The 26,000-nt window shown below is 36.2% G+C and overlaps 1 protein-coding gene across 8 annotated transcripts in view; it reads left to right on the forward strand.

Moving 5' to 3' along the window:
* Mp (collagen XV/XVIII-type protein multiplexin) overlaps nucleotides 1-26,000 on the forward strand; it is a 225,495-nt gene that overhangs the window by 112,263 nt on the left and 87,232 nt on the right. For 7 of the 8 annotated variants that reach the window (XM_089731123.1, XM_089731118.1, XM_089731119.1 and 4 more), the window contains exon 2: nucleotides 24,420-24,517. In XM_089731123.1, the coding sequence (XP_089587249.1) occupies nucleotides 24,420-24,517 (98 nt within the window). The remainder of the gene's footprint in view (nucleotides 1-24,419; nucleotides 24,518-26,000) is intronic. The other variant, XM_089731120.1, reaches the window with a different exon arrangement.

Below are 26,000 nucleotides of genomic sequence, written 5' to 3' on the forward strand. Positions count from 1 at the left end.
TAATTACGCTTTTATTAGCTTCGTGTTTTTATATGATTGATTGTATGGAACCATGTCTTTGACCATTGTACTCGTCGAAGTCAAAACGTCCGATTAACTTGAGAATTCGCTCACATCAAGGATCGATGACCACAGTCAATATATAACTACGTTATAACCTGACCAGTGTCAACGGTATCAAAAAGATGAAACTACTTATTAATTCTGTTTTCTATTTAAGCGCGTTTTTTGTTTGTTTTGAAGCTACCTAATGATATATTACTTACAGTAGTATATATTTAGCAGAAGTGGTAACTACTGAGCAACCATGCGCTCAGGGATCAAGGGTTGAACGTAATGTGCAAAATTGAGACGACGATCCCATGTCTTGCGGTGTGTGGCAGTGTTCACGTTAGAAATATGAGCACCAGTAAGAAGTTGAGAGCTGACGTCCTTACAGGTCGACCCGATCCATTAACACATATATTGTACACCTGTAGTTTTAACAGTGGGAGCAGGAACCCTGGTGACAGTAGTCGTCAAACTCGTCGAAGAGTTCGATGTGAAACCTAACCCATTACATCAGCCCGCTGAGTTTTTAAGCGGATCCTTTCACTGGGTCGCGATTCCAATCTAGTCTTACATGCATTCGTGAAGCAGCTGCTCTTGTTCTTTTATTTATTCTGTCTCTTTATTCTTTCTTTCGGAGGTGCTCGGGCAGCTGTTAACAATTTTTACTCTCCTGACCAAGTCCCTGCTCCCTGACCAATCCTAGTGAAACTGAAATGGCCGTCGGGCCAGTACTGCCGTGCTTGTGATATATACAGTAAGTGCCCTGGAGACACTTTTGAGAAAAACGCGTTTAAAGATTTCAATTTTACTTTTGACGTTTCTCACGAAGTATAAAGCATACCTAAGTTTTTATAATTTTTTAAGATAAATATAGGCTTTTGTAACAATTTGCCTATTATTATTTTTACTCAGAAATAATATTTAAATTATAAAGCTTCAAAAATTATTTATATTAAGGAATTAATAATTAAAAAAAAAACATTTTTTTAGCATTGGTACAGTAAGTGTGTGACTTACTGTAACAATCTTTAGTTTGAACTACATACTGCAATTATGATTACGGAATGAGGTGAATGTTTAAATAGAATAACAAAAATTGCACAATTTGCCTAATGAAACTTAATCACTTACTGTAATTATAGCTATGAGCAATATGTGAACTTATGGCATCTACCATAAAGCACTGAAACCAGAATTAATTACTCTTCCTCGATATTATTTGGAGATAAAAGAAACAAAAGAGATCATAAGAAACCACTGGCTTAATAGAATAATTACACAACTTTGTTAATACTATAAAATTTTAAAATCAGTTCCATTTATTGAATTTTTATGCATTGAGAATCATATTATAAACTAATTATAAAGAATCAATTCGTATTTGTACAATCTCCTTCGTACATCACATAATCATAAACCAAATAAACTAAGCTCTGTAGGTATCTACACAAACAACACCTTTACAGTACCTATTTTTTTTAAATTCGTGTTTGTACTTCTTTGTACACAATAAAAAAATCACCAAAAATAAACACTTTGTTTCTAAAAAAACGAATACAGTTCTCTTTGGAATCTTTATAATAAAAATAATAATATGTAGATTGACAGAACGCAGCTGCACAACCCTGATCTAATAAGGTACTTTAAAATCTTTAATAAGTCATTTAACCTCTTAAGACGGTTATTATGTACTACTAAACTATTATGTAGATTATGAAAACCTCGATACGAGAAATTATCAAATCAGTCAATCTTACAAATCAATAATATTAGCACCTGTGTAACAGTTTATGGTAAAATAGTAAATGTCCTTTAATTAACTAGTAATATGTAGGCTTACATAATATAGGCATATTAGGGGTTAAAGTATGAAATTGCCGATTTGACCGGAAAAATAGAAATTCGTTTTTTTTTTCATTTAACATATTTATTTAATCAAAATATCTACAGTTATTTTCTCTGCATTGCTACCATCTAATAGAAAGGTCATTTATGTCTTTGCGATAGAACTCTGGTGATCTAGATTCTACAAACTGTGTGAAAGCATTTTGTACTGCCTCCTGGGAAGAAAAGTTTTTATCACGTAGAAAATTGTCCAAATCCGAAAAAAATGGTATTCCGTTGGAGCAAGGCTTAGCAAATACGGGGGGTGACCAATGGTTTCTAATTGCAGTTCCTGTAGAGTTAAAACGGTTTCTCGTGCTGTGTGAGGTCGGGCGTCATCATAGAGCAATAATGGTGAAGATCGATTCAGGATTCAGGGCTGTTTCACTACAAGTTTTACTATCATTGTTCGGAGTACGGCATAGTAGACATTTACCGTTATTTCTTGACCATATCGGAGAAACCTATAGTGAATAACACCATGCTGAGATCCCCAAACAGTTACCATTACTATACATATATTGGTAAGCTTTGCTTCAGGACACTGTTGCGGCGTTTGACCTGGGGTCAGCCATTACATTTTTCGCTTACGGTTATCGTAAAGAATCGCTTTTCATCACATGTCACAATTCGATCCAATATTAGTTCATTTCTGTATCGATTCAACAAGGCAACACAAGGTTCAACACGCGTTTCTTTCTGCAGATCAGTCAAATCATAATGCACCCATTTCTCCCTCTTTTTTTAAATTTTATTGATTTGGTGCATATGAGTCAATATTGTTGATAAGGTAAGATTAAACCATATCGCTAATTCCTGGGTAGTTTGGCTCGGATCAGCTCTCACCATCCCTTTCAATTCATTGTTATTCACTTGTGTGGGCAGTCTTTTCCACGTGGTTCGTTCTTCAAATCAAAATTTCCATCACGAAAGCGCTTACACTAAATCGCACGGTGCGTTCATTAGCAATCCCTTCTCCAAACGCAACATTGATGCTGCGTGCTGCTTTTGCAGCGTTAGTTCCGCGTCGGAACTCTTATTAAAAAATCACTCGAATTTTCGAAGTATCCATCTTTCTTGTCTAAGCTGAATAATAAAAAAAAAAACTGAAAGTCGATAATCGAACGTTACACCTGTTCACTAAAAAATCTCAAACCATAAAGGTTCTATGTCAATTCGAAGTAGGTACCTATTACAATAAAACGGCAATTTTAAATAACCCCTGTTATTTAAAAAAAATTATCTGAACTCAAAACTCTTCGGTTAATAGATTTGTTGCAGAATTCGAAATGTTGAACCAAAAATCTCTTCTATTCTCAGGCATCAGAGGTACAAGCTTCTGTATAATATCTACTTTACGATCTGCAGTGATTCCTCTGGGACTATTTTTAGACTTCACCTCAGGAAACTTTTGGGTCTTCACAATTTTAGCTTGTAAAAAAACCAATGATTGAAACATCTCATTATGATCTGTTTTATACATTAGTAATAATGAGCCCTCTCAACTTTAACTAAACACCTTATAATATTTGCAGTAAGTAACGTGTTTACCTAACATGTTCCAGGCAAGTCTACGCATAATATGAAGTATTCCTTAATATAATTACAGTAGTGAATCTTGCTGTTGTTACGACTATGCATAAAAATAAATATTTTAATTTGCTGACTTATCATATACACAGTAAGTTCAACTTACTATAGATATGTTAAGGTTTAGTAACTAATGCTTTATTTTCAACAATTAATATAATAATAGTATGTGGTACTTACTGCTTATATGTTTCAGTGATACTTGATGAAAAATACTCATATCTTAAAAATAATAACAGCAAAATTACTTACTGTATCAATACATAAGAAATGGTTTAGACTTTATGAAAAAATCAACCGTATGTGCCCATACTGCAATTATAATAAGTATGTTTTGGCGGAAAATGTTTCTTACTGTAATTATGCTTAAGCTTATTTAAGTTTCTATACCACATTTAAAAATTTTAAATATACAGAAATGTAGATCTCAATCTCTACATTCCAAATATATACTTAACTCAATATCGACAAAAATGTGACTTACTGTATTTATCGTAAGCACGGCAGAGTAGAAATCCTTTCTTCCTAAAAAAAGGTTGGTACATCTCTATCGGTCAATCTCAGTGCATAAAAACCCAACAAATTTGGTCTCACAAATCTCAAAGGGAGCATTCATATTAATCGGTTCATAACTATTTTAGTACCACTATACTATTACAAAATATTGAAAGGACAAACCCGAAATCCATACAAACTTGGGCCTGGCGTTACAGTGCTAGAATTTGGGCATAAGTTACAATACCTAAGAAGGTTTCATGAGCCCAATTTTCAGGTCTCCCAGCAATGGCCAAATTGGTATAATCAGACAATGTTAACATTTTAGGTTATGTTTATTGTTCGAGATATTTTAATAAAAAACGATATTTTTGAGGCTGTTTCCTACTAAAGATGAGTAATTTTTTACGAAACCTGTTGCAGCAACAGGTTGCTTTAAAATAAAAATGGAACCTGTTACGAGAAACCGTGCGTTAGGTTGTTTACGAAAACGAACGAAAGCCAAAAATTAAAAACAACGTAATGCGAAACGCGCTGCGCACGAAATGATTTTTTAAGGGATTTTATGACCTGGTAACTAAGACCTTTAGGTCAGTCTTATTTTAATTTTAATGAAAACTTTTTTATATTTATATGATAACTTTTTTATATAAAATATAAATCATTACATGCTCCCATATTATCTCATCACATTTCATTTCATTTTATTTCATACCTTTTTATTTTTATTTTTTATTGCTTAGATGGGTGGACGAGCTCACAGCCCACCTGATGTTAAGTGGTTACTGGAGCCCATAGATATCTACGACGTAAATGCGCCACCCAAATTGAGATATAAGTTCTAAGGTCTCAGTATAGTTACAACGGCTGCCCCGCCCTTCAAACCGAAACGCATTACTGCTTTACGGCAGAAATAGGCGGGCGGGAGGCGCGGACTCACAAGAGATCCTACCACCAGTAAAATTATTAATGTGACTACACCATAGAAAAACTCAAAGTACCAAATCGACTTTTTCATGTTATATTTAAGATTGCCAGTTGAAAATATTTTGAATTGCCGCAGTTGCCGACATGATTTCGTGTCATAACTAAATGGCACAGTTATTTATTTCTTTTAATGATTTTTGTTAGTAGATTTTGGTGCTTTACGTTACGTTATTCAATGAGATTAAGTTTATAGTCTGGCCAGCGAATCATGGCACAACTAAATAGCGGCAATCCAAAATATCTTCAGTTGGCAACATTAAAGATAACAATAACACGATTTGATACATTTGTGTTTTTCTATGGCATAGTCACATTAATATAAAAATGCAAAACTACCCTTTCATGCTATATTTAATGTTGTCAGTTGTAGATATTTTGAATTGCCGCCATTGCAAGTAGTTGTGTCACGATTCGATGACCATACTCTATTTACATTGATTAAAATACCTATAAAAACAGTCATTTATCCTAAAGCAAAAGAGTATTAATTATTTTTTACACTCGATTTCCACTAAATCGATCCTATTTTATGGATGCTCTAATTCTAATCCGCACGTTTGTAGAGCTAGTTACGTATATTGAAATAAGTGGTGCAGATGTTTACAAAGATTGTTTAAAACAAAAATTGAATTCAAATTATTTTCTACACTTGGCCATTGTCAATGAAGCTGAGATTTCAATAGGTTAATCAAGCAAAATAGACGAATTTTTTGGTACATATCCCATTCGTGTAACGCTTAGGCCCAGAATGGGGTTTCTCCTTTAAAAATATTCAAGAAATTATTATTCTCTAAGGCACCGCTCTAAATAACCATTGATTTGGCCTTTTATGACTTCTGATGCCACTAACACCAAGAGGATTGCAATTTGCGATCCATCTAGAGTCTAGATTCTCTTAGTCTAAGTCTAACCCTGCCACTTCTCGCACTTTGATAGGACTATGGCACAATCTCATTTTATTAGAAGCAGTGTATGAACGCCTAAAGATCACGTATTAATAATTAACATACAAGTTACAAGGGATATTTTGAGTTTTAATTTTATTTGTACTGAATGAAGCCAGTAGAAGATATATGTATGATACATGCTCAGCTATACGAATGATTATTAAATTTTAACGAACAAAAGTACGTATTCTACATAACAGCCATCATAATAAATAATCTTATGCAATCAATGGCTATGAATGGAAAAAATGAACTTTCACCTTTAAGCCCCTCTTCGACTAAAGCTTATTGTCAATAAACGACGTTTGGTCGCAGTAACCGACTAATATCACTATTATGAATCTTATAGTTTATAGTTGAGATTTTAATAGATAATTTTAAAAGATATTTTTAAATTAAATTTAAAAGATGTTTCTACATTATTTTTAAAGAAGACTAGCTGACCCGGCAGACTTCGTAGTGCCTCAATCGATAAATAAAAGACCTAAACTATTGTATAACATAAACTTAAAACAAACAAAAGGAATCCGTCCGACGGGGGACACATCAAAGGGAAAACAAAATTGTTATTTTTATTTAATTCCGAGCATTTTCATTTTTATCTACCTTTTAAACCTTCTCTGGACTTCCACAAATAATTCAAGACCTAAATTAGCCAAATCGGTCTAGCCGTTCTCGAGTTTTAGCGAGACTAACGAGCAGCAATTCATTTATATATATTATTATATAGATCAAAGAAGATTTTAATAGTTTCGCCAAGAACTACTTAAAAGAGGTATAAAAATGTTAAACGTTTAGTCCTAAATCTCAGTTGGAATAGAATGGCACACATTCCGTCACTCGGATTACCGTATAGCTACTACGTTAGAAACTGATGAGCTACTACCACCAATGAAACATGAGGTGGTTGAGGATTTAAACTACTATCCATGTCTCCAAGCCTGTGTCGATCCTGCGACTTCATTATGATAGGCGATCGTGATAGCGTCAAAACATTAATTCTTTATTGTATGCACTGAGTTTCTCATTATATTTTATTAGTGGATCGCCATCGAAAAAAGTCTGAGTATTTAACCATCATCTTATTGATACCATACCATACCATTTATACCATATTCTTTTTTTTTTTTTGGAACGAAGTTCCTTATCGCTCGTTGTGAAAGGGGGCTAGACGGAAAAAATTCTTACGAAAAGTTGTCACGACACTTTTTAGATCCGTCATTCTGACCAATCAACGTGTAGGCGCTTATCGCGTGACATTGCTCGTATCCGATTGGTCCGCGTAATGAGTACAGTTTCTCGAGATAGCGTTTCAACAATAGTAATTTAGTTCATAGTATTGTTTTTTTCTTCTTCATAATGCCGTAATTTATTATTATAACTTAAAAAAAGTTACAATTCCTTCACTAATTAATCGAAAGGAACTTCGTTCCATCCGGGTGTCCCTTGACACCTCTGAAGTTTTTTTGCTTTGATGGGTGGACGAGCTCACAGCCCACCTGGTGTTAAGTGGTTACTGGAGCCCATGGACATCTACAACGTAAATGCGCCACCCACCTTGAGATATAAGTTCTAAGATCTCAGTATAGTTACAACGGCTGCCCCACCCTTCAAACCGAAACGCATTACTGCTTCACGGCAGAAATAGACAGGGCGGTGGTACCCACCCGGGCGGACTCACAAGAGGTTCTACCACCAATTCTCATCTCGTTTCATTTAATTTCTTTTCATTTCATTAATCTCTCAAATTAATCAACTCCATTTCATTTCACTGCATATAATTTTTCATGAAAGAGAATAGAATATACAAAAGATTAGGCCGTACGGCGTGATACCTTCGCTTTTCAATTAGAAAAATTTAACTACTACCTACCACTTGAATGACCCTAAATATTGCTTATACGATGTTTCATATTTACTGTGATCTTTGGGAGCGGATAAAACGGATAATTCATCCCGTTCTTACTCTTCTGTTAGAGAGAGATAGAGAGAGAGAGGTTGTTACAATATGTGTTCGAACCACAATCAAAGCCGCAGTCATGTTACTCTCAAAGGCCGATCCGATCCGCTCAGTGAACGAAAACACTCATCTATTTATACAACATTTGAATGCTTAATGAGATAACTTGCAGTAACAAGTGTGTGAATGCATTTACAATGAATAAATTATTGTAATGTTGAACACAATAACATGAACGAATTGTCGGTATTGTAGACACAATGGTGTCTCGAAGCCTTTAGACTCAATGCTTGTTTAGATCTGACCTAAAATAAACTGTATAAAAACAAACCTAAGGCCGCCATTTGTTATAATATAAATTACTAGCTGACCCGGCAAACATTGTTTTGCCATATATAAGATTTCTAGGGAATTTCTAGTGTAGAAAAAAAACTAACTTATTGTAAGTGTGTAAGTATGTGGTAAATGAGTGAAAGAGGTATGTAGTGCTGTGAACGATGAGCGAATATATAATAAAAATAACAAAACCTCATTCAACCTCATAATACCTCATTATAACAAAAAAAAAAGTCCAAATAAAAAATAATTTTAGGGGTGGACAACCCTAATCACTTAGGGGGATGAACATTAGATAGTAGCCGATTCTCAGGTTTACTGAATATGCATAAAAAATTTCATGAGAATCGGTCAAGCGGTTTCGGAGGAGTATGGGAACGAACATTGTGACACGAGAATTTTATATATTAGATTATTACTTGTCATACGATTTAAAAATAATCTTTCCTTTTTAAATAAGTTTATTTTAATACCTTAGCGAATGTGTGCAATAAATAAACTATGTACATTGAAACGAATAATTTTCGAAACTCCAGTTACAATACATATGTACTTACATATATAGAGATAAATGCATATATGTACATATTATACATGTACATATTGCGAAGAGATTACATACCTATAAAGCCTTAATTGAAATCGTTACATAACACTTATGTATAATCTGTGACAATATTCAAATTGCCGCCAAAAGAAGAAAAAATTACAACCGTTGTGGTACCAAACACGACCGTTAACCCGGCCCTTGGGGATATAGAGTCCCCTTCTCTATCTCCCACTTGGGCAATTCTCGTTCGGCGCGTTCTTGCCGCGGGGGTGGGCACTCTTCACTCCAGTAGGCTGAGGTGAACGAGTGGCCGAGTTTGGATCGAGGACCCAGTACTGCGGGGTATATCGCGGTCCCCTACCCAGGGTTACGGGTGAAGACCTTAACGGCCCCAGCCAGCCCCAGCTTGCACTGGAGTCACATCGTCAGGCAGGATGGTGTGAAAGGGATGGAATTGTCACTTCCTCCAGTTTTTGGGGAGCTTCGTACACTCATGTAAATAACCGTCAGCTGGTAGAGTGTATTTTAAACCGGCATCTGTTACTAACATCCTGAACTATACCTATCGCGAAGTAGTAACCTTTCAGACGTTATATAATTACACTTAAGCTTTGAAATCATGTCTCAAGGTGGTAGGTGGGTGTAGCATTTCCATCAGTCAAATGCGATTATTAAAACTGCATATTAGCTAACGCGATCATACCTAAGTAATACCATTATTATATAACTACAGTTTAAAATCCAATAACATTATTAATCAAATACATATGCTAGTATACTTGTAGCAAGATTGTGTATTTACTTGCTAGTGATGTATAGGCCCATATCGATACTCCATACGCATAGCCCACTGAGTTTCTCGCCGGATCTTCTTAGTGGGTCGCGTTTCCGATCCAGTGGTAGATTCTGCGAAGCATGACTCTTGCTAGGGCCAGTGCTAGCAACACCTCTGGTCTGGGTACCGAGAGCTCACCTACGTGCTAGGGTAACGCTGACATAGCCTCTCTAAGCTATCAGCATAGATAAGGGAAAAAAATGAATTTCAAATCTGACTTTTATCATAGAATTATATTCGTGCTAACGTCGTAACTGCTACGTCTATATACAATACTTTTCTAAAGATAAACTTCCAAGGCACTAGTGACTATTTAAACGAAAGTTTTAAAATCCTCAGAATTATGTATATCGATATTCATAACGGTAGCTAAAATGATATAGGTAATAATTTTTATCTAAATCCAAAAAATATTTGAAGAGCCTTAACTAATGCGTATTACAGAAAATATCCAATGTATGCCTAGATTAGAATTCTAATAAATGCCTAATACCATCGAAGCTGGTAAGATATAGAAAAACATATATCAGGATTTATCGACTAGCCACATCGAATAAGTGCCCATCACTATTGGAAATACCACAGGCATGATAACGGTTCTGCGAAATATAATACAATTATGTGGCTCCTATCTACATTATAATACATCAAATGTGGATTCCGGGAAGGCTTTTGCAATCTCATTTAAAATTACAATCAAGAACGAAACATTAATAGTTATTGGTGGTCTTAAAAATTAAACTACCTGTGATTTTATTTATTTTTGCTTAGATGTGTAGACGAGCTCATAGCCCACCTGGTGTTAAGTGGTTACTGGAGCCCATTGACATCTACAACGTAAATGCGCCACCCACCTTGAGATATAAGTTTTAAGTTCTACTAAAATATGTTCGATGTCAAACATATTACTCATAGTTTAGTACAGAGCAGATAGATAGATAGATATTCATTCACTGATGTCATTTACTGAGATAGATGTCATTTACTGAGACTTTTTAGTGGACTTTTTGGAGGATCCCGCGAAGTTACGTTCAGCGGCTTTGTTTTATTTCGCCACATTCGTGCACTTTCACAGATACTAAACAGTTAATAAACCACCGTTATTAAACATTTAAATAAAACAAATCCCACAATTTCACTCCTCGCGTTCCCGTCAAAAAGTCCATTCAACAACGTTTCATCGTCTTCAAGGTTACACATTACACTATAGAAGCGTAAATCAATTCGTAGTCCATTACTTGTTCGTTACGTGCTGGAAGTCAGCCAGCAGGTATGCCCTAATGGCGGACGACGGGCTTACTATGGATGTACCTTCATTTGAGGATCCTGAAGTGATTGGCACAGGACAAGGAAAGGAAGAATAGCCAACTTTGTATATTTGTAAACATAAAATCTCTTATTCCATCCTATGTTCCGTGTGCCTGAACCCCAGGTTCGAGATAAGTACAAGCACATCTGGACCATAATTATTAAAATATCCATACTGACATTATAAACATGAAAGTGAGTTAAAGTTGTTTATTTGTTTGCGTGCCTTTTTTACGTAACAGTGAAGGAATGGATTGATATGTTTTTTTGACGTAATAACGTCTTATAAATCTATGAACACCGGCCGCACGCACGAAAAAGTGTCACGTTCCGCCTAACTATGCAAGCGAGAGCGCGGAACAAGCGATAGAAAGGCATGATCGTCCCAAGCGTTGGGCTGTGACACATTTATATCTCTTCTCGCATGACGTCAGAGCTAGTAGTTCGAATAGTTCTGCTACTGACGTTATCAGTTAAAACTATCGTCCGTTTTTTAAGTAATAGTTTTAGATCAAAATAGTGACGACATAGGCTACTTTTCATCGTGAAAAAACATCTCATTCCGACGGTAAACAGGTGTATTGTCTTTAGAAAAACTGGTTGACTCTTTTCTTGGATTACGCAGGCGAATCCACGTGTGTAAATATGTAAGTAACTCTGTCTGCCACAAACGGCAAACGGTGTCGTTTTTTTGTGATGTCTTCGAGCTATTCGCAGTCAATCATTTAATATTAGATACGGATCGTAAGTTGGTCAGCTTACTTAAAGTAAAATAAAGAAAATCACTTAAAATCACTTATAAGCTCTAACTATGTACAAGTGAACTAAAATAAATTTTACCAAAACACTTTAAGCATTGTTCAACATAAGTAAGTTCAAATTACTTCGGAACACGTCAAACAAGTTAAGTGAACTCAAATTAAACCCCCATATAAGCTGCTAATTCACTTTATCGACATTCAAAACGCAAAATTAACACGTACATTCTAACCTAAAACAATTCTATCATGCGAACCACTTACATTTTATCAATTGTGTGCGTTTTGATGGAACAATTCTATTCATTAACCTAGAATTTTTAAGACCATTTCAATTAGAGCCCTGGCTTTTAAATACTTTAATAAAATGTGGATCCAACAAAATTGGTTAGTTGTAAAGCACACATAAGTATCAAGCAACCGACCTCGAGACCTCGACACGTCAATAAATTAATTAATTCTCTTACTATCTATACGAAGCGCAGAATACGGCGCGTCCTTATTCTGGAAGATGCGTTAAAATGACGCTTAAGCGATTTTTATTTGGGCGTACCGGTTAAATAATGTTTTTTCGGTCGTTCGATTGATAACAGTGTGATTAATTAATGAAACGGTGTTAATCGAGTCGTCGTGAATAGCACCGTGAGTGCCTTGAAATGGATGTTAGAATGTTTATGTGGCGGGCTCGTATCTAAAATGTGAGGTTGATGAATTAGATGCGCCCGAGATGTGAACGGTCGGTAACTTGCAACGACCCAAAATATTGTAATTTTAGACACCAAGCAAAAGTTACTAACAAACTTTTAAGCTTCAGTTAAACCTGTACCTCGATTGTATTAATTAAAACTAATGTCACGGTTTAATATCAGGTTTTTTTATTTGTATTTATGTCATTTCAGATCTATCGAATACTTCATAATTTTCGTGGGCATGGACGACTAAAGAGTAATACATGGACATTACTACATCTATGTATTTTGCTAACTACCATATAAATATTTAAATTATTTCACATATACTTTTTTTTTTATAAGCCTGGAAAATGAATACTCGTAGTAACTTGAGGTCTTGCAGGTTTCTATAATAATACTAGCTGACCCGGCAAACATTGTTTTGCCATATATAAGATTTCTAGGGAATTTCTAGTGTAGAAAAAAAAACTAACTTATTGTAAGTGTGTAAGGATGTGTGTGGTAAATGAGTGAAAGAGGTATGTAGTGCTGTGAACGATGAGGGAATATATAATAAAATAACAAAACCTCATTCAACCACATAAATACCTCATTATAACAAAAAAAATGTCAAAAAAAAATATATATTTTAGGGGTGGACAACCCTAATCACTTAGGGGTATGAAAAATAGATAGTAGCCGATTCTCAGGCTTACTGAATATGCATAAAAAATTTCATGAGAATCGGTCAAGCGGTTTCGGAGGAGTATGGGAACGAACATTGTGACACGAGAATTTTATATATTAGATAATGCCAATAGTACACCTCAACATTCCTGCTATATCTTTATCTATTACAGTATTTCTGTAAATTAAATGGTTGTTTAGAAGAGATCGCTTTTAGCGATAAGACCACCTATTGTACAAATGTACCAGCTTGTTGAATGTTTTTGAATGTAAATTGTGTTTTGGCATGCAATAAAGTGTATTCTCTCTCTCTTTCTCTCTCTCTTGCAGTTTAGGTGTTCGAAGCCTCTGAAATTATATAATGACAATAATAAGCGCGAGATTAAAATGTAAATGAAATTGGAATTGTGTCAACGAATCGCAAAATCCGAAGAAAATACTGACCGACGCCCTAACCCGAAATATATCGTTTTCAAAATACTACCACCAATCTATAGGCAAGAAAACGTGAATCTAAAGCCGCAACATATCATAACTCAAATGTCAATGACCGTTATTAATTGTGTCTCGTGTTGAAGCGACGAAAATCGTCGAACGAACGCGTCTCGGTTGTGCGGTCATTAATTAATTCGGATATCCTCTATTCGCTAAAATGTGGGACACTGTGACGGACACGGCTCGTATCTCAGATGCGAACAATAGCGATAACGAGATGAGACGGAATTGTTCCGGGGTCCGAAACATAGGGAGCCTTCGTATCCGGCATTGTTTTGTGAAATGGGTACGGCGGCCCTTAATATATTAGAAGAGAATTGGGGCTTGCTTGACGTTTGTATGCTTTGATGTATTGCATTCACACGGTAGCAGTTTCTTGAACGGTCACGGGAGAATTTAGTGCTCTGCACGCACGAGCTAAGAAACCCCCCGTATCTCTGAAAAAGTCCCTTTTTAAGGGAGGAAGCTTGTAAGTTTTATTTTTGGCGAATATTTTTGGGATGTCAAAGTCGATTTTAATCAAAATATTTTTACAATCCCGTCAACATTATAATGCGATAGTCGAAGTGGTACTATCGCGATTGGGTTAAGGAAACTCGCCCTTCAATCAATCCTTAATGGATCCTATATATTTTTTTTATCTTATCGGTTTTTTTGTCTTTTATAATTTTGAAAAAAATGATGTAAATTTAAAGTAACTGGGTAATCCAATATAATAGTGGAAACAAAACTTATTAAATGCTTTTTTTCTTGACTAAGTTCTTTTCATTGCCTTATATCAAAGATTACTGAGAGATAGGTGAGTGCCGTTTCAATGGTAGATAATATGTTTGGATTTAGTTGCAAATGTACCCAATTCAATAGATTCATCTCTAGGTTTATTTATTTATTCAAAGACCGTAATTTAATTGATTACAATCGATTTTATCAAAAGAACTATCCAATGGAAGCCATAGATAGCAAAATACCGCCAAATGCTTATTTTGAAAAAACAATGTGCTATCAAATCTTACATACGGATCAAATTTATCTTTACCCAAATTTCACTATAACTTATAAACATATGGTAACCCAACGAGGGACCACGTTCACGATCAAAATAAACAAATCACCGGATAAAGTCATAACAAAACGTTACGTTAACCATCTGCTAATTAACCGCTAATTATTAAAAGTTTCACAATCACATGCACATGTTATGAAAAAAGTAGCACGTTATATTGAGCAATTGAGTAACTCATAAAATGCTATCAGATGCTCGTGAGAACAGAGTAAAGTAACTCATTAATATCTCACGGCACAACCTTTGATCGATTCCCGTTATGATTTTAGTTTAGAATATGCATTCCAGTTTTGAATGATTCGATTTGGGAATCTTGATTGAAGCCGTGTTGATGCGTATAAGAGACGATGAATTAAACCAAATTTTGATTGGCATACTGATAAATAAGAGCGACTAGAATTTATAATAGGTTTGGGAAAAGTCTTTTCGCATTATAGTATGTATGAACTTGTAAGAAAATCTCTTTGGCTCAGGTTAACATCACGAGAGGACTGCCAAAACCAATTGTCGCGGTATTTTGATCAGAAGCCCCAAAGGAGAATGCCCATTGTAATATGGAATTTGGTTTCAGTTTGTGCTCTCATGTAACTTACCTCATTTTGTAGGGTTTAATATGTTTATTCAATTATAAAAAAAATTAAATCTCTAGTTCGCCGGATTTGCTAGTAAAAGACCAATGAAGTTTTTAGAATTAGGTTATTTTTTGTACAAGACAGCAGTGGATATTTTTTGATTATGCTGAATTCCTAAATGTATATAGTATAAACTTATTTAGCTAGCATAGTATTGTGTGGCTAGGGACACTACATCCATTCGGGAAGTAAAGGTTGCGGAACTATTGCGGAAATTCAAAAGAAAACAAAAATGGACATAAAATAATTTATTTCTCATATTGTGCAGATGTATCATTGTACCTAACCCAGCCCAGCCTAACAAAGACACAACAACCCACAGTTCGATTGCCAACGAGATAGCTGTAGTAATAACCGTGCATTAATAGTATTAGCAACGTTTTCATCACGATTGATTAATAAGTACGTATGATAAATAAATTAATTCTGCCCCCAATATGCCTGAACTTCTGCCTAACAAAATAGGTAACGAATAAATATGATCGAAACACACGATATAACTCAATCGGAAACATGAAAAACGGCGTCAGTAAATCAAAATATTATTGTTAGGTACTTGTCAAATATCAGTAGCAGTAGTAGTTGTATTTTTCCAACTGGAAAGGCAAAGGTATCATACCACACACAATCTTTTACAATTTTTTTTTATAAAAACATATAAAAGGTATAAATATTTTGCCAATTGAATTAACTAATTTAGTTTCATGCCAATTGATTAATGTCTCAAATTAATCAACTTCATTTCATTTCACTCCATATTATCGTTTTTTTAAAAGATTGGGCTGTATGAATTAATTTCTTTGCCTTTCCATTGGGAAAATTGAACTACTACTAGATAGAAGTTTTTAAATTACTAATTGTTTTAATCTTCTATGTCCGGCGAAGTTATAACTTAATATTTTTGAGGAAATTGTTAAAAATAAAAACTTAATTTTTAATATACCTATATATTTGATCGTAGCACAAAACGAAACCAAAAATGGGCAATCTCCTTTCTATAGCAATGGGATCATGTCCCTTCCTACAAGATGGCAAAAAGTTATCGAACAAAATGGTACCTACATAGTTAAATGTAAATAAACTATATTAATATTAAAAAATGTTGTGAATTTTCTTAAAAATGCGAAAAAACTTTTTCCCCAACCTTATTTCGACAAATGTATCGTCTACTTACTTTTAATCTGTACCGGTTGTTATGCGAAATAAATGCTAAAGCGCATAAGCGGCGTACTGTTAATACTGCAAAATTTACTGCGTCTTAAACTAAGATGAATCATAGTTGCGTGTGTGGGTTTAAGGTGTACTAAACATGACGAAACCCTTAAAGGTTATTAATTTAGCGTTGTTGTTGCGAAACCGCCCACTCTTTGACTATAATACCTACGCCTTGTCATCGAAAGATGCGTACTGCATACAATGTGTGAATAAGCTTCGAAAGGTCCTAACTATGCGAGATGTAACGCATAGCGTGCGGTTTTTTTATTACCTACTTAGATGGGTGGACGGGCTCACGGCCCACCTGGTGGGTTGTTAAGGTATAACATCGTGTAATAAAAAAATGAAAACCGCAAAATTATAATTTGCGTAATTAGTGATGGTAGGACCTCTTGTGAGTCCGCGCGAGTAGGTACCACCACCCTGCCTATTTCTGCCGTGAAGCAGTAATGCGTTTCGGTTTGAAGGGTGGGGCAGCCGTTGTAACTATACTGAGACCTTAGAACTGATATATCAAGGTGGGTGGCTCGTTTACGTCGTAGATGTCTATGGACTCCAGTAACCACTTAACACCGGGTGGGCTGTGAGCTCGTCTACCCATCTAAGCAATAAAAAATAATAATGTAAATAAAAATAAATGTTTTAGTCACGTCTTAAAAAAAGAATGGCTACTGACAGTGTAATATTTCCTACGTTCAATCATAGAATGAAAATCGTATCTCCGACATCGTGTAGTATAATTAATTTTATATCACTTAATTAGTTACACTAAATGTTGTGAAATATTCTAATATGAGTGCAATATAATGTCGGTTTCTCACGTTAAGCTTAAGTTATATAATTGCCTCTAGTTATCGTGTCAGATTAACATGGATATTCTATCTATCTCAACAAGTTCTTTTAAATAAATCAATCGTAAAACGTAATACCAGTTAACAACATAAGAAATTAAGTATTAATAAATAAATTATCATATCATATAAACATAATATCATTAATAAATAATCAAGTAACTTATACAAAGCTAACTCTGTATAAAAGAGTACTATAACACACCTTTACCTAAAGATAATCCTTAAAATGACTTAGTACGTGCCTTTGGAGGTAGTAAAGGTTTTGCTACCTATCCGAACGCCTGCTTACAGCTAAATCGAAAGTTAATGAACATGGAATCGGAATCGCAATCCGGTGAAAGCTTGCCAGTGAGAAGATTCAGTGATGAACTGTAAAGGCCGAAGCCTACTGGCGGTAGGACCTTTTGTGAGTCCGCTCGGGCAGGTACCACCACCCTGCCTACTTCTGCCGTGAAGCAATAATGTGGTTCAGTTTGAAGGGCGGAGCAGCCGTTATGCTGAGACATTAGAAATGATATCTCAAGGTGGGTGGCGCATTTGCGTTGTAGATGTCTATAGGCTCCAGTAAACACTTAACACCAGGTGGGCTGTGAGCTCGTCCACCCATCAAAGCAACAAAAAAAAAAGCTTTCGACAGTGTATCACGTCAAGCTCTTCCACAAGCTGGATAAACTGTGCTTTTACGGTTATCAGCGTTAGAACTATTTGGATTTTGCTGCGGTTTCACATTATGCACCGTGGGGATCACAGTATTGGTATTACAAATTGCTTAATACTACTAATTGAAAATAAAACACATTTTCTTACAAGTAAAGGTCAATGACTTCATCGTGACCTACAGCATTCGTAAAAATATGAAAAAAAGAGCAATTTGATAGTTTTGTTTTTTTTTCGAACATGACGCATTATTAACTAGCCTAAAATGATAGATAGCCCCTAACTGATACCAGCTAACTTAAGCGAGAAGTAGCTTAATTTAATCAATAAATATTACCTCCCCCTTGTACTAAGTATAATATTATCGATAATTAAGTAGTAAATAATATAAGACAAGAAATATAATTAGTAAAATAATAAATGCATTTAGTAAAATATTTTTGTGAGCTAATGATATGAAGTCTAGATTTGTCATGGTCATTATGTATATGACTTATAATTGTCTTTTATAGACTTACTCAGTTACTTCAAAAGCTCATTAAGAACTTTATTGCTGCCATATGGCCCTTGTGATTCTCATTTAAGTGCTTTATAAGGTGAGAAGTAATACGGCGTATTAATTATCATGTTTTATAACTTCGAAAACAAAACAACGCAAGACTTTGTTTCTAAAATAAAAACGATGCTATGTACCTACTTAATGTTTATAACATTTTACTTTTACCCATAAGGTAGACTTATTCAACTGGATGCACTTCCATAGATTGATGATACATAGAACTTAAGTGATTACGATTTAAGTGTATTGTTACGCGCTGGGGTTTGGGTAAATAAACTCTACCGAAGTATAAATTAACACTGTATTCACACTTAAAGCGCTCAAAACCCTGAATCAACACTTTAAAATTCTTAATTCACTTCTTCCGCTTCGCTTCAGGTGATCCGTTCGCTGTTTCGCTTCGAGTAGTTCCGATTACTGACTGACTGCGTGCCATCTCTGCAATGCTTTTATAGTCGATACGGTACGATTTTAGTCGATATCCCTAGATTTAACTAGATGTGTGTTTCCCCTATCTGACAATAAATAGCGTTGTACTTCTAGAGCTTTCTCGACGTTACGAGTTCCTTGGATATTCGTTTCGGCTAGTCGGCGAGAGATGGCGTTACTCTTACCGGCGTAACAGTATCAAATGTCAACGAATAACACCTTGATTGTTCGTGTAACCTCTACAAGGTAAAAAACTGTATAATTATGTATTCGAAATTTCGAAAACAATATAATCACAATAAAAAACGCTACATTCAGTATACCACTCGAGAAAATCGAAAATAAACTAAAGTCCTTACATGTCCATATAAGTCCTGCTTTTTTTTCCCCCTACCTATGCTGATAGCCTTGAGAGGCTATTTCAGCTTACCCTAGCGTATGTATGTGAGCTCACGGGGCTCAAACCGGAGAGTTGCTAACACTGACCCTAGCAAGAGCAGTGCTTCGCAGAATCTACCACCGGGTCGGAAACGCGACCCACTCAGAAGATCCGGCGAGAAACCCAGTGGGCTGTGTCTGTGGGTTAATTCGCTCGTCGAGCCCTTCGTCGCAAGCGACGGGTTCGACGAGGATGGTGACCGGTGCTTGTAGTGCCTAAAAACACCGTTAATGGATCAGGAGGATCCGTAATTGTTCTAATGAAATACGTACTCAACAAATGTTCACGATTGACTTCCACGGTGAAGGAATAACATCGTGTAATAAAAATGAAACCCGCAAAATTATAATTTGCGTAATTACTGGTGGTAGGACCTCTTGTGAGTCCGCGCGGGTGGGTACCACCACCCTGCCTATTTCTGCCGTGAAGCAGTAATGCGTTTCGGTTTGAAGGGTGGGGCAGCCGTTGTAACTATACGGGAAACTTTAGAACTTGTATCTCAAAGTGGGTGGCGCATTTACGTTGTGGATGTCTATGGGCTCCAGTAACCACTTAACACCAGGTGGGCTGTGAGCTCGTCCACCCATCTAAGCAATAAAAAAAAAAAAAGTAATGACGTGCTTTGGGCGACATCGATGGCTTACCATTCGGTCTACAGGATCGGGTATGTAGTTTCCAGCGGCCACGACAAGAGGGTTCTCATGTCGTGCCGTCTTCTCAAAGTGTCGCAGCGATGCCGACTGTAGATACTTACTGACGGGGTCGAGCTCCAGGTCATCGTCCTGCTACTCACCTTGAATATCATCTTGAAACAATGAAACCGAAGCCTTTATTGGAGTATAATTATTGTTATCTCAGTTTCACAGCAGAAATGAGCAGGACGGAAATATCGTTTTGCGTGACCTCGTAATCTGCTTATTAAGTAGCTTATATCACGGTGTTAGGTTGATTGAGTGTCCTTGACATTAGGTTAAGTAGATGTATGCATACCATACGATTGTTCAGGTATTCTAATTTAATTAATCGTAGGAAATGCGTGTTGATGAACGTCTTCTCAAGACATTATTACTGTATTTCTTAAAAAAAGAATCCGTAATATGTATTTATTTGCGTAAATACTAGTGCTATTTATTTTTTCGATGATATATGTGGATGAACTCACGGCCCCCTTGTTCGTAAGCAGTCATCGGAGCACGTTGACATCACAGCACGATCATTACCGTCTTCGGACACAAGGCAAAATAGCAGCTCCAAACGAACAAAAATATGAAAAAATATTACGAGTATTTTCAATACACTAATGAGTTTAGTAATTACAAAGCTAAGAGTGAAATACAAGCTGTATAAAAACTTCGTTACGAACTTGATCAAAGGTAAATGAATAGACTGATTGACATAGTAGAATGTTACTTTGAAAATAATTATTGGGTCGTCGAGTTTTATTAGTGGCAATCAATATTGTATATAGCTCATGACATTTAATTTTATACATTACTAAAGGTTCCGCAGTAGTCGAAATTCGACTATAATTAATCGGAATTGTAAGTTTGTACACTATTATGATTGTATTTTATACTTCTATAATCACAAATTTCGCCAAGGCTACACTATAAAAAAATATTAACAAAGACAAACAATATTTAATCTACTCTCAATTTGACTACAGACCTCAAGAACAAAAGTTTGACAATAAATAATATGCATGCGTGTGTGCGTCAAATACATGGTATGTAGTGTGTGTAACGTTTTCTTTATTGATTTAATGTATCTTCTTTGCATTATTTTAAAAAAATATTAGCATTGTGCACTTCTTCTCTATATTCTCTATAAGTGTGGAAAATTTCATAGTCCTCCGTCCCCGCAATTTTCGTAAAAATTTTTGCTTTTGATACAAAGTTTTTGCTTCACGTATTAATATATAACTAGTCAGGTCATAAGTACTGTCACACAGTAAAAACTTTTCTTTTAGAATGCTAGCCACAAAAAAGTTTATTGAATTCGAATTTCGAATTGTTCATGAAAATAAAAATGTATACTTTTAGAATTTTACTCATTTTTTAAATATGGAGTGGACGCTTAAAGAAGACCGTGTTGCAGTTATTGCGTTGCATCGTTGCGGTTACGCGCCAATTCAGATTTTTGACATACAGAAAAATTTGAATATAACCAAAATATTCGTTTATCGTACCATCAAACGATACAATGAAGACTCTAGTGTAGATGACAGGTCAAGAAGTGGTCGCCCTCGGTCTGTTAGGACTCCAGCAGTGATAAAAGCTGTGAAGGCGCGAATTCAAAGAAATCCCAAACGTAAGCAGAAACTGTTGGCCCTTCAGATGGGGTTAAGCAGAACCACGGTGAAAAGGGTGTTAAATGAAGACTTAGGGCTTCGGGCATATCGAATAAAAACAGGACATCGTTTGAATGCTCGTCTAATGGACTTGAGACTGAAGAGATGCCGCGCTTTGTTGAAGCGGTACGCGGGAAAAAATATCGGGAAATTCTTTTTTCGGATGAAAAATTTTTACCGTAGAAGAGAGCTACAACAAACAAAATGATAAGGTGTACGCACACAGTAGTGAAGAAGCGAGCAACCGTATTCCGCGTGTCCAACGAGGTCATTTTCCATCCTCGCTCATGGTATGGTTGGGAGTTTCTTGGGTATTCCAACAAGATTCGGCGCCAGTTCATAGAGCGAAGAGCACACAAGACTGGCTGGCGGCGCGTGAAATCCACTTCATCCGGCACGAAGACTGGCCCTCCTCCAGTCCAGATTTGAATCCGTTAGATTACAAGATATGGCAACACTTGGAGGAAAAAGCGTGCTCAAAGCCTCATCCCAATTTGGAGTCACTCAAGACATCCTTGATTAAGGCAGCCGCCGATATTGACATGGACCTCGTTCGTGCTGCGATAGACGACTGGCCGCGCAGATTTGAAGGCCTGTATTCAAAATCACGGAGGTCATTTTGAATAAACTTTATCAGTCATAAGAATCTATGTTTTGTTAAGTTCATTTTAGTATATGAATGGTTACTTAATGAATAAACTTGTTTCAATTATTTTACATTAAACATGTGACAGAATTTATGACCTGACTAGGTAGATTCTAAATGTATCCGAAAGCATTTAATAGATTTCTTTAATGAAAATATCATCGTGATTGTTGTTTTGATTAACGAAGCAATCAGTATTTATAGATTATAGGCACATAAATCTAAATGATGTTTATGTATATTGAAGTGGGTCCATCATGAGTTTAAGGTTTCTCGCTATTTCTCTTGCATTGACCAATCGTGCTATACAGATGATACCATACCCGATCCGGTAGACCGGATGGTAAACAGTCGACGCCCTAAAGACGTTATTACGGATCCTTCCGATCCATTAACGGTGCCTTTAGGTACCTCAAGCACCGGTCACCGCTCTCGTCGAATCCGTCGCTTGCGACGAAGGACTCGACAAGTAAATTAACCCATAGAAACAGCCCACTGAGTTTCTCGTCAGATCTTCTCAGTAGATCGCGTTTCCGATCCAGTGGTAGATTCTGCGAAGCACTGCTCTTGTTGGGGCCAGTATTAGCAAGACTCCCGACTTGAGCCCGGTGAGCTCACCTACACGTCAAGGAGAAGCTAAAATAGCCTCTCAAGCCTATCAGCATAGGTAGGAAAAAACAACAGATGATCGACTTACCCATTTGATATTAAGTAGTGACATGAGCCTATAGTAATAACATCGATGCTAGCAGTCGGAAGAGGTAGAAGCATGAGTGACATTGTTTGATGGTCGTCTTCAAATTTAGCTCATACAGGATTTTTTTTCCTTTTACTGCTTTCCTTTTTACTTTATTCCTTTGTTTCCTCCCTCGATAATGATACTAGATAACATTTTATACTATGCGATCCGGATCTACCTACGGCTGATATGTTTCTGTTTTGTTTTCAATTCATAAATTGATGTTTATACTAATCCTTTCACTACCGTGTAGGTCACCGGTGTCCTACGCGGCGCACTGAAGTAATTGTGACCATTTCTGTTACTAAGGTGCCTTGATTGCCTTCTTTTGTTTGTTATTGTGTGTTTTAGACTCTTTGGTCTCTTAGAAATAGATTAATTCTCAGTATCTTCTGATTTGTCTTTCCCAGAGTCTAATAGATATTTCAGCGCCTTAGGAACAGAAATCAACCTGTTTACATCAGTGGGCCGCGTAGGACACCGGTGACCTACATACCGGTCAAGGGATTTATTTAACCCAAGCTCCTAGTATTACTACAGATGGCCATATTTACGGGATTTTCAGATATGTAACAAAAACAACCATGAGAGAAATACATATATTAAAAGCAAATTTTACGGTATTGTCTTATATGTTTTTAATTAAATCGGAAAATGAACTAGTACATAGTTTCGAATTTCGAAAAACAAAAAGAAAGCAAGCTAAACAAAAAGAACAGTTTCAACTTTATAAATGAGTATTTTCACTTCGCTTTTCTCTCTTTCGCACTGTATTCGGTGTGGCTTGAAGGTGTTTTCTTGTTTATTTTGTTTCCTAACTATTTGTTGGTAGCCTAAGGGGCTATTTCAGCTACGCGCGGACGGGATTTATGATGCAGATACTATTACAGATTTTCATAGATAAAAAGGACGCCGCCGCACTTTCGCATTTGCTGACGATCTTGAAAGACGATAACCACTCACTTCTAGACATGTAATCTATTTATCTAGAGTGGAAAGAAAGAAAAGAATAAAGAAAGAAAGAAATCATTTATTCGCTAAGCATGAGATATTAGATAAATAAAAACAGCGTGTATGCTTTGTCATTATTAAATTTGACATGCGAATTTTAGTGCCGTGCAAGATATTATAATATTTTACCATTAATTCATCCATAATTCAACTAATAATTAAAAAATCCGTTAATTTTCAATGTCGTCCCTAAGAAAATCATTTATGTGATAATAATGTGGTAATAAATAAAACGCAAAATTCCTAACACGTTTTCCTTCTTTTGTTACAGATACATAAGTCTACCTCTTCTGCTGCTTGTAACTGCTTGCCTCGCAACCGACGGACTCTTTGGCTCATCGATGTATCAAAATGGTGAGCCTTTTATAGGTAGATGTTGTTTTTCTTTTTGTTTTTGTGCTACTTCTGATAAGCAAAAATGGTTACTGAAGTAGGTTTAGTACTTACATGACTGTCGCCTCAATCAAATCTTTTGAACCACCCGCGGGTAGGTACCACCACCCTGCCTATTGCTGCCGTGAAACATAAATGGATTTCAGTTTGTAGGGTGAGACAGTCATCTATACTAATATTATAAAGAGGAAAGATTTGTTTGTTTGTTTGTTTCGAATAGGCTCCGAAACTACTTGACCGATTTGAAAAATTATTTTTCCATTAGAAGCCGACATTGTCCCTGATGAACATAGGCTACTATTTTTTTTTTTTTGTTTCATGTGTGTTTTAATGTTTCCGAAGCGAAGCGAGGGCGGGTCGCTAGTTGTACTATAAAAATGACAATTAAAACTCATGTCACGATATATACATACCATAGATATGTCACGATACGATACACACGATATATTATTATGTTTTTTTTTTATTGCCCTTGTAGGCAGACGAGCATACGGCCCACCTGATGGTGAGTGGTTACCATCGCCCATGGACTTCAGCAATGCCAGGGGCAGAGCCAAGCCGCTGCCTACCGCTTAATACTCTCCACAAGCCTCGTTTGAAGAAGGACATTTACTGTCTATGGGCTCCGATAGTCCCTAAACGCCAGGTTGACCGTGAGCTCGATCACTCATCTGAACAATTTAAAAACCTAGAGATATAAGAGGCTGAAACCTCAAATTGTATTTTATATAATCATCTGCTCCACCCTTGAAGCCGGAACTGACTTCTAATCACTGACTGAAAATAGGCAAAACAGTGGTACCCTCACGTGCGGGCACACAACCCACATTATTATTAATAAATAAAATCCGTGCTACATACATAGACTGTGTAAACTCAGAAAGTCTGCGAATCTGGCAGTAATGTTTGCTGCGGTAGCTGCTTTGTCTACTGTCTCGGACAGGGATCGGGCATCGGGTGAGATTACAGGGGAGACGTTTATTGGGTGGGCCTCTACTATTGTCGGTCATCGAGATATACACATACCTCGCGTGCCGCCTTAGGCGCGGGAACCTCGCAGGAAGTTCGGCCCCTCGCCCAAAAAAAGGCTCACAAAATGTCCTAGAACATGTGACTACCCTAATAACGTCAAAGCGCCTATGGGCTCAGGTACCCATTTAACACCAGGCGATTCGTGAAATCGGCCGCCTGTGTCGGATCAAAAGAATCATATATCCGTGTTCGATTTGAATACACAATGCCATTTATTTATTTGCATAAATCAATGATTGTGACGATTTTTTTTAACTGAACCGTATCTGCTGTGGATTCGAATGAATACATAGGGAATCTTGCAGGTTAGGCCACGACACTCCGAAATCGTTAGCTCGTCTCTATAAGCTTGAACTAAGTATTAATATTATTGAAATATATTTAAAGGTGCTATTTACGATGTCTTCCGACAGACTATAGATATATA

Source organism: Bombyx mandarina, chromosome 11, assembly GCF_030267445.1.
Source record: "Bombyx mandarina strain Sakado chromosome 11, ASM3026744v2".
NCBI classification, from domain to species: domain Eukaryota; kingdom Metazoa; phylum Arthropoda; class Insecta; order Lepidoptera; family Bombycidae; genus Bombyx; species Bombyx mandarina.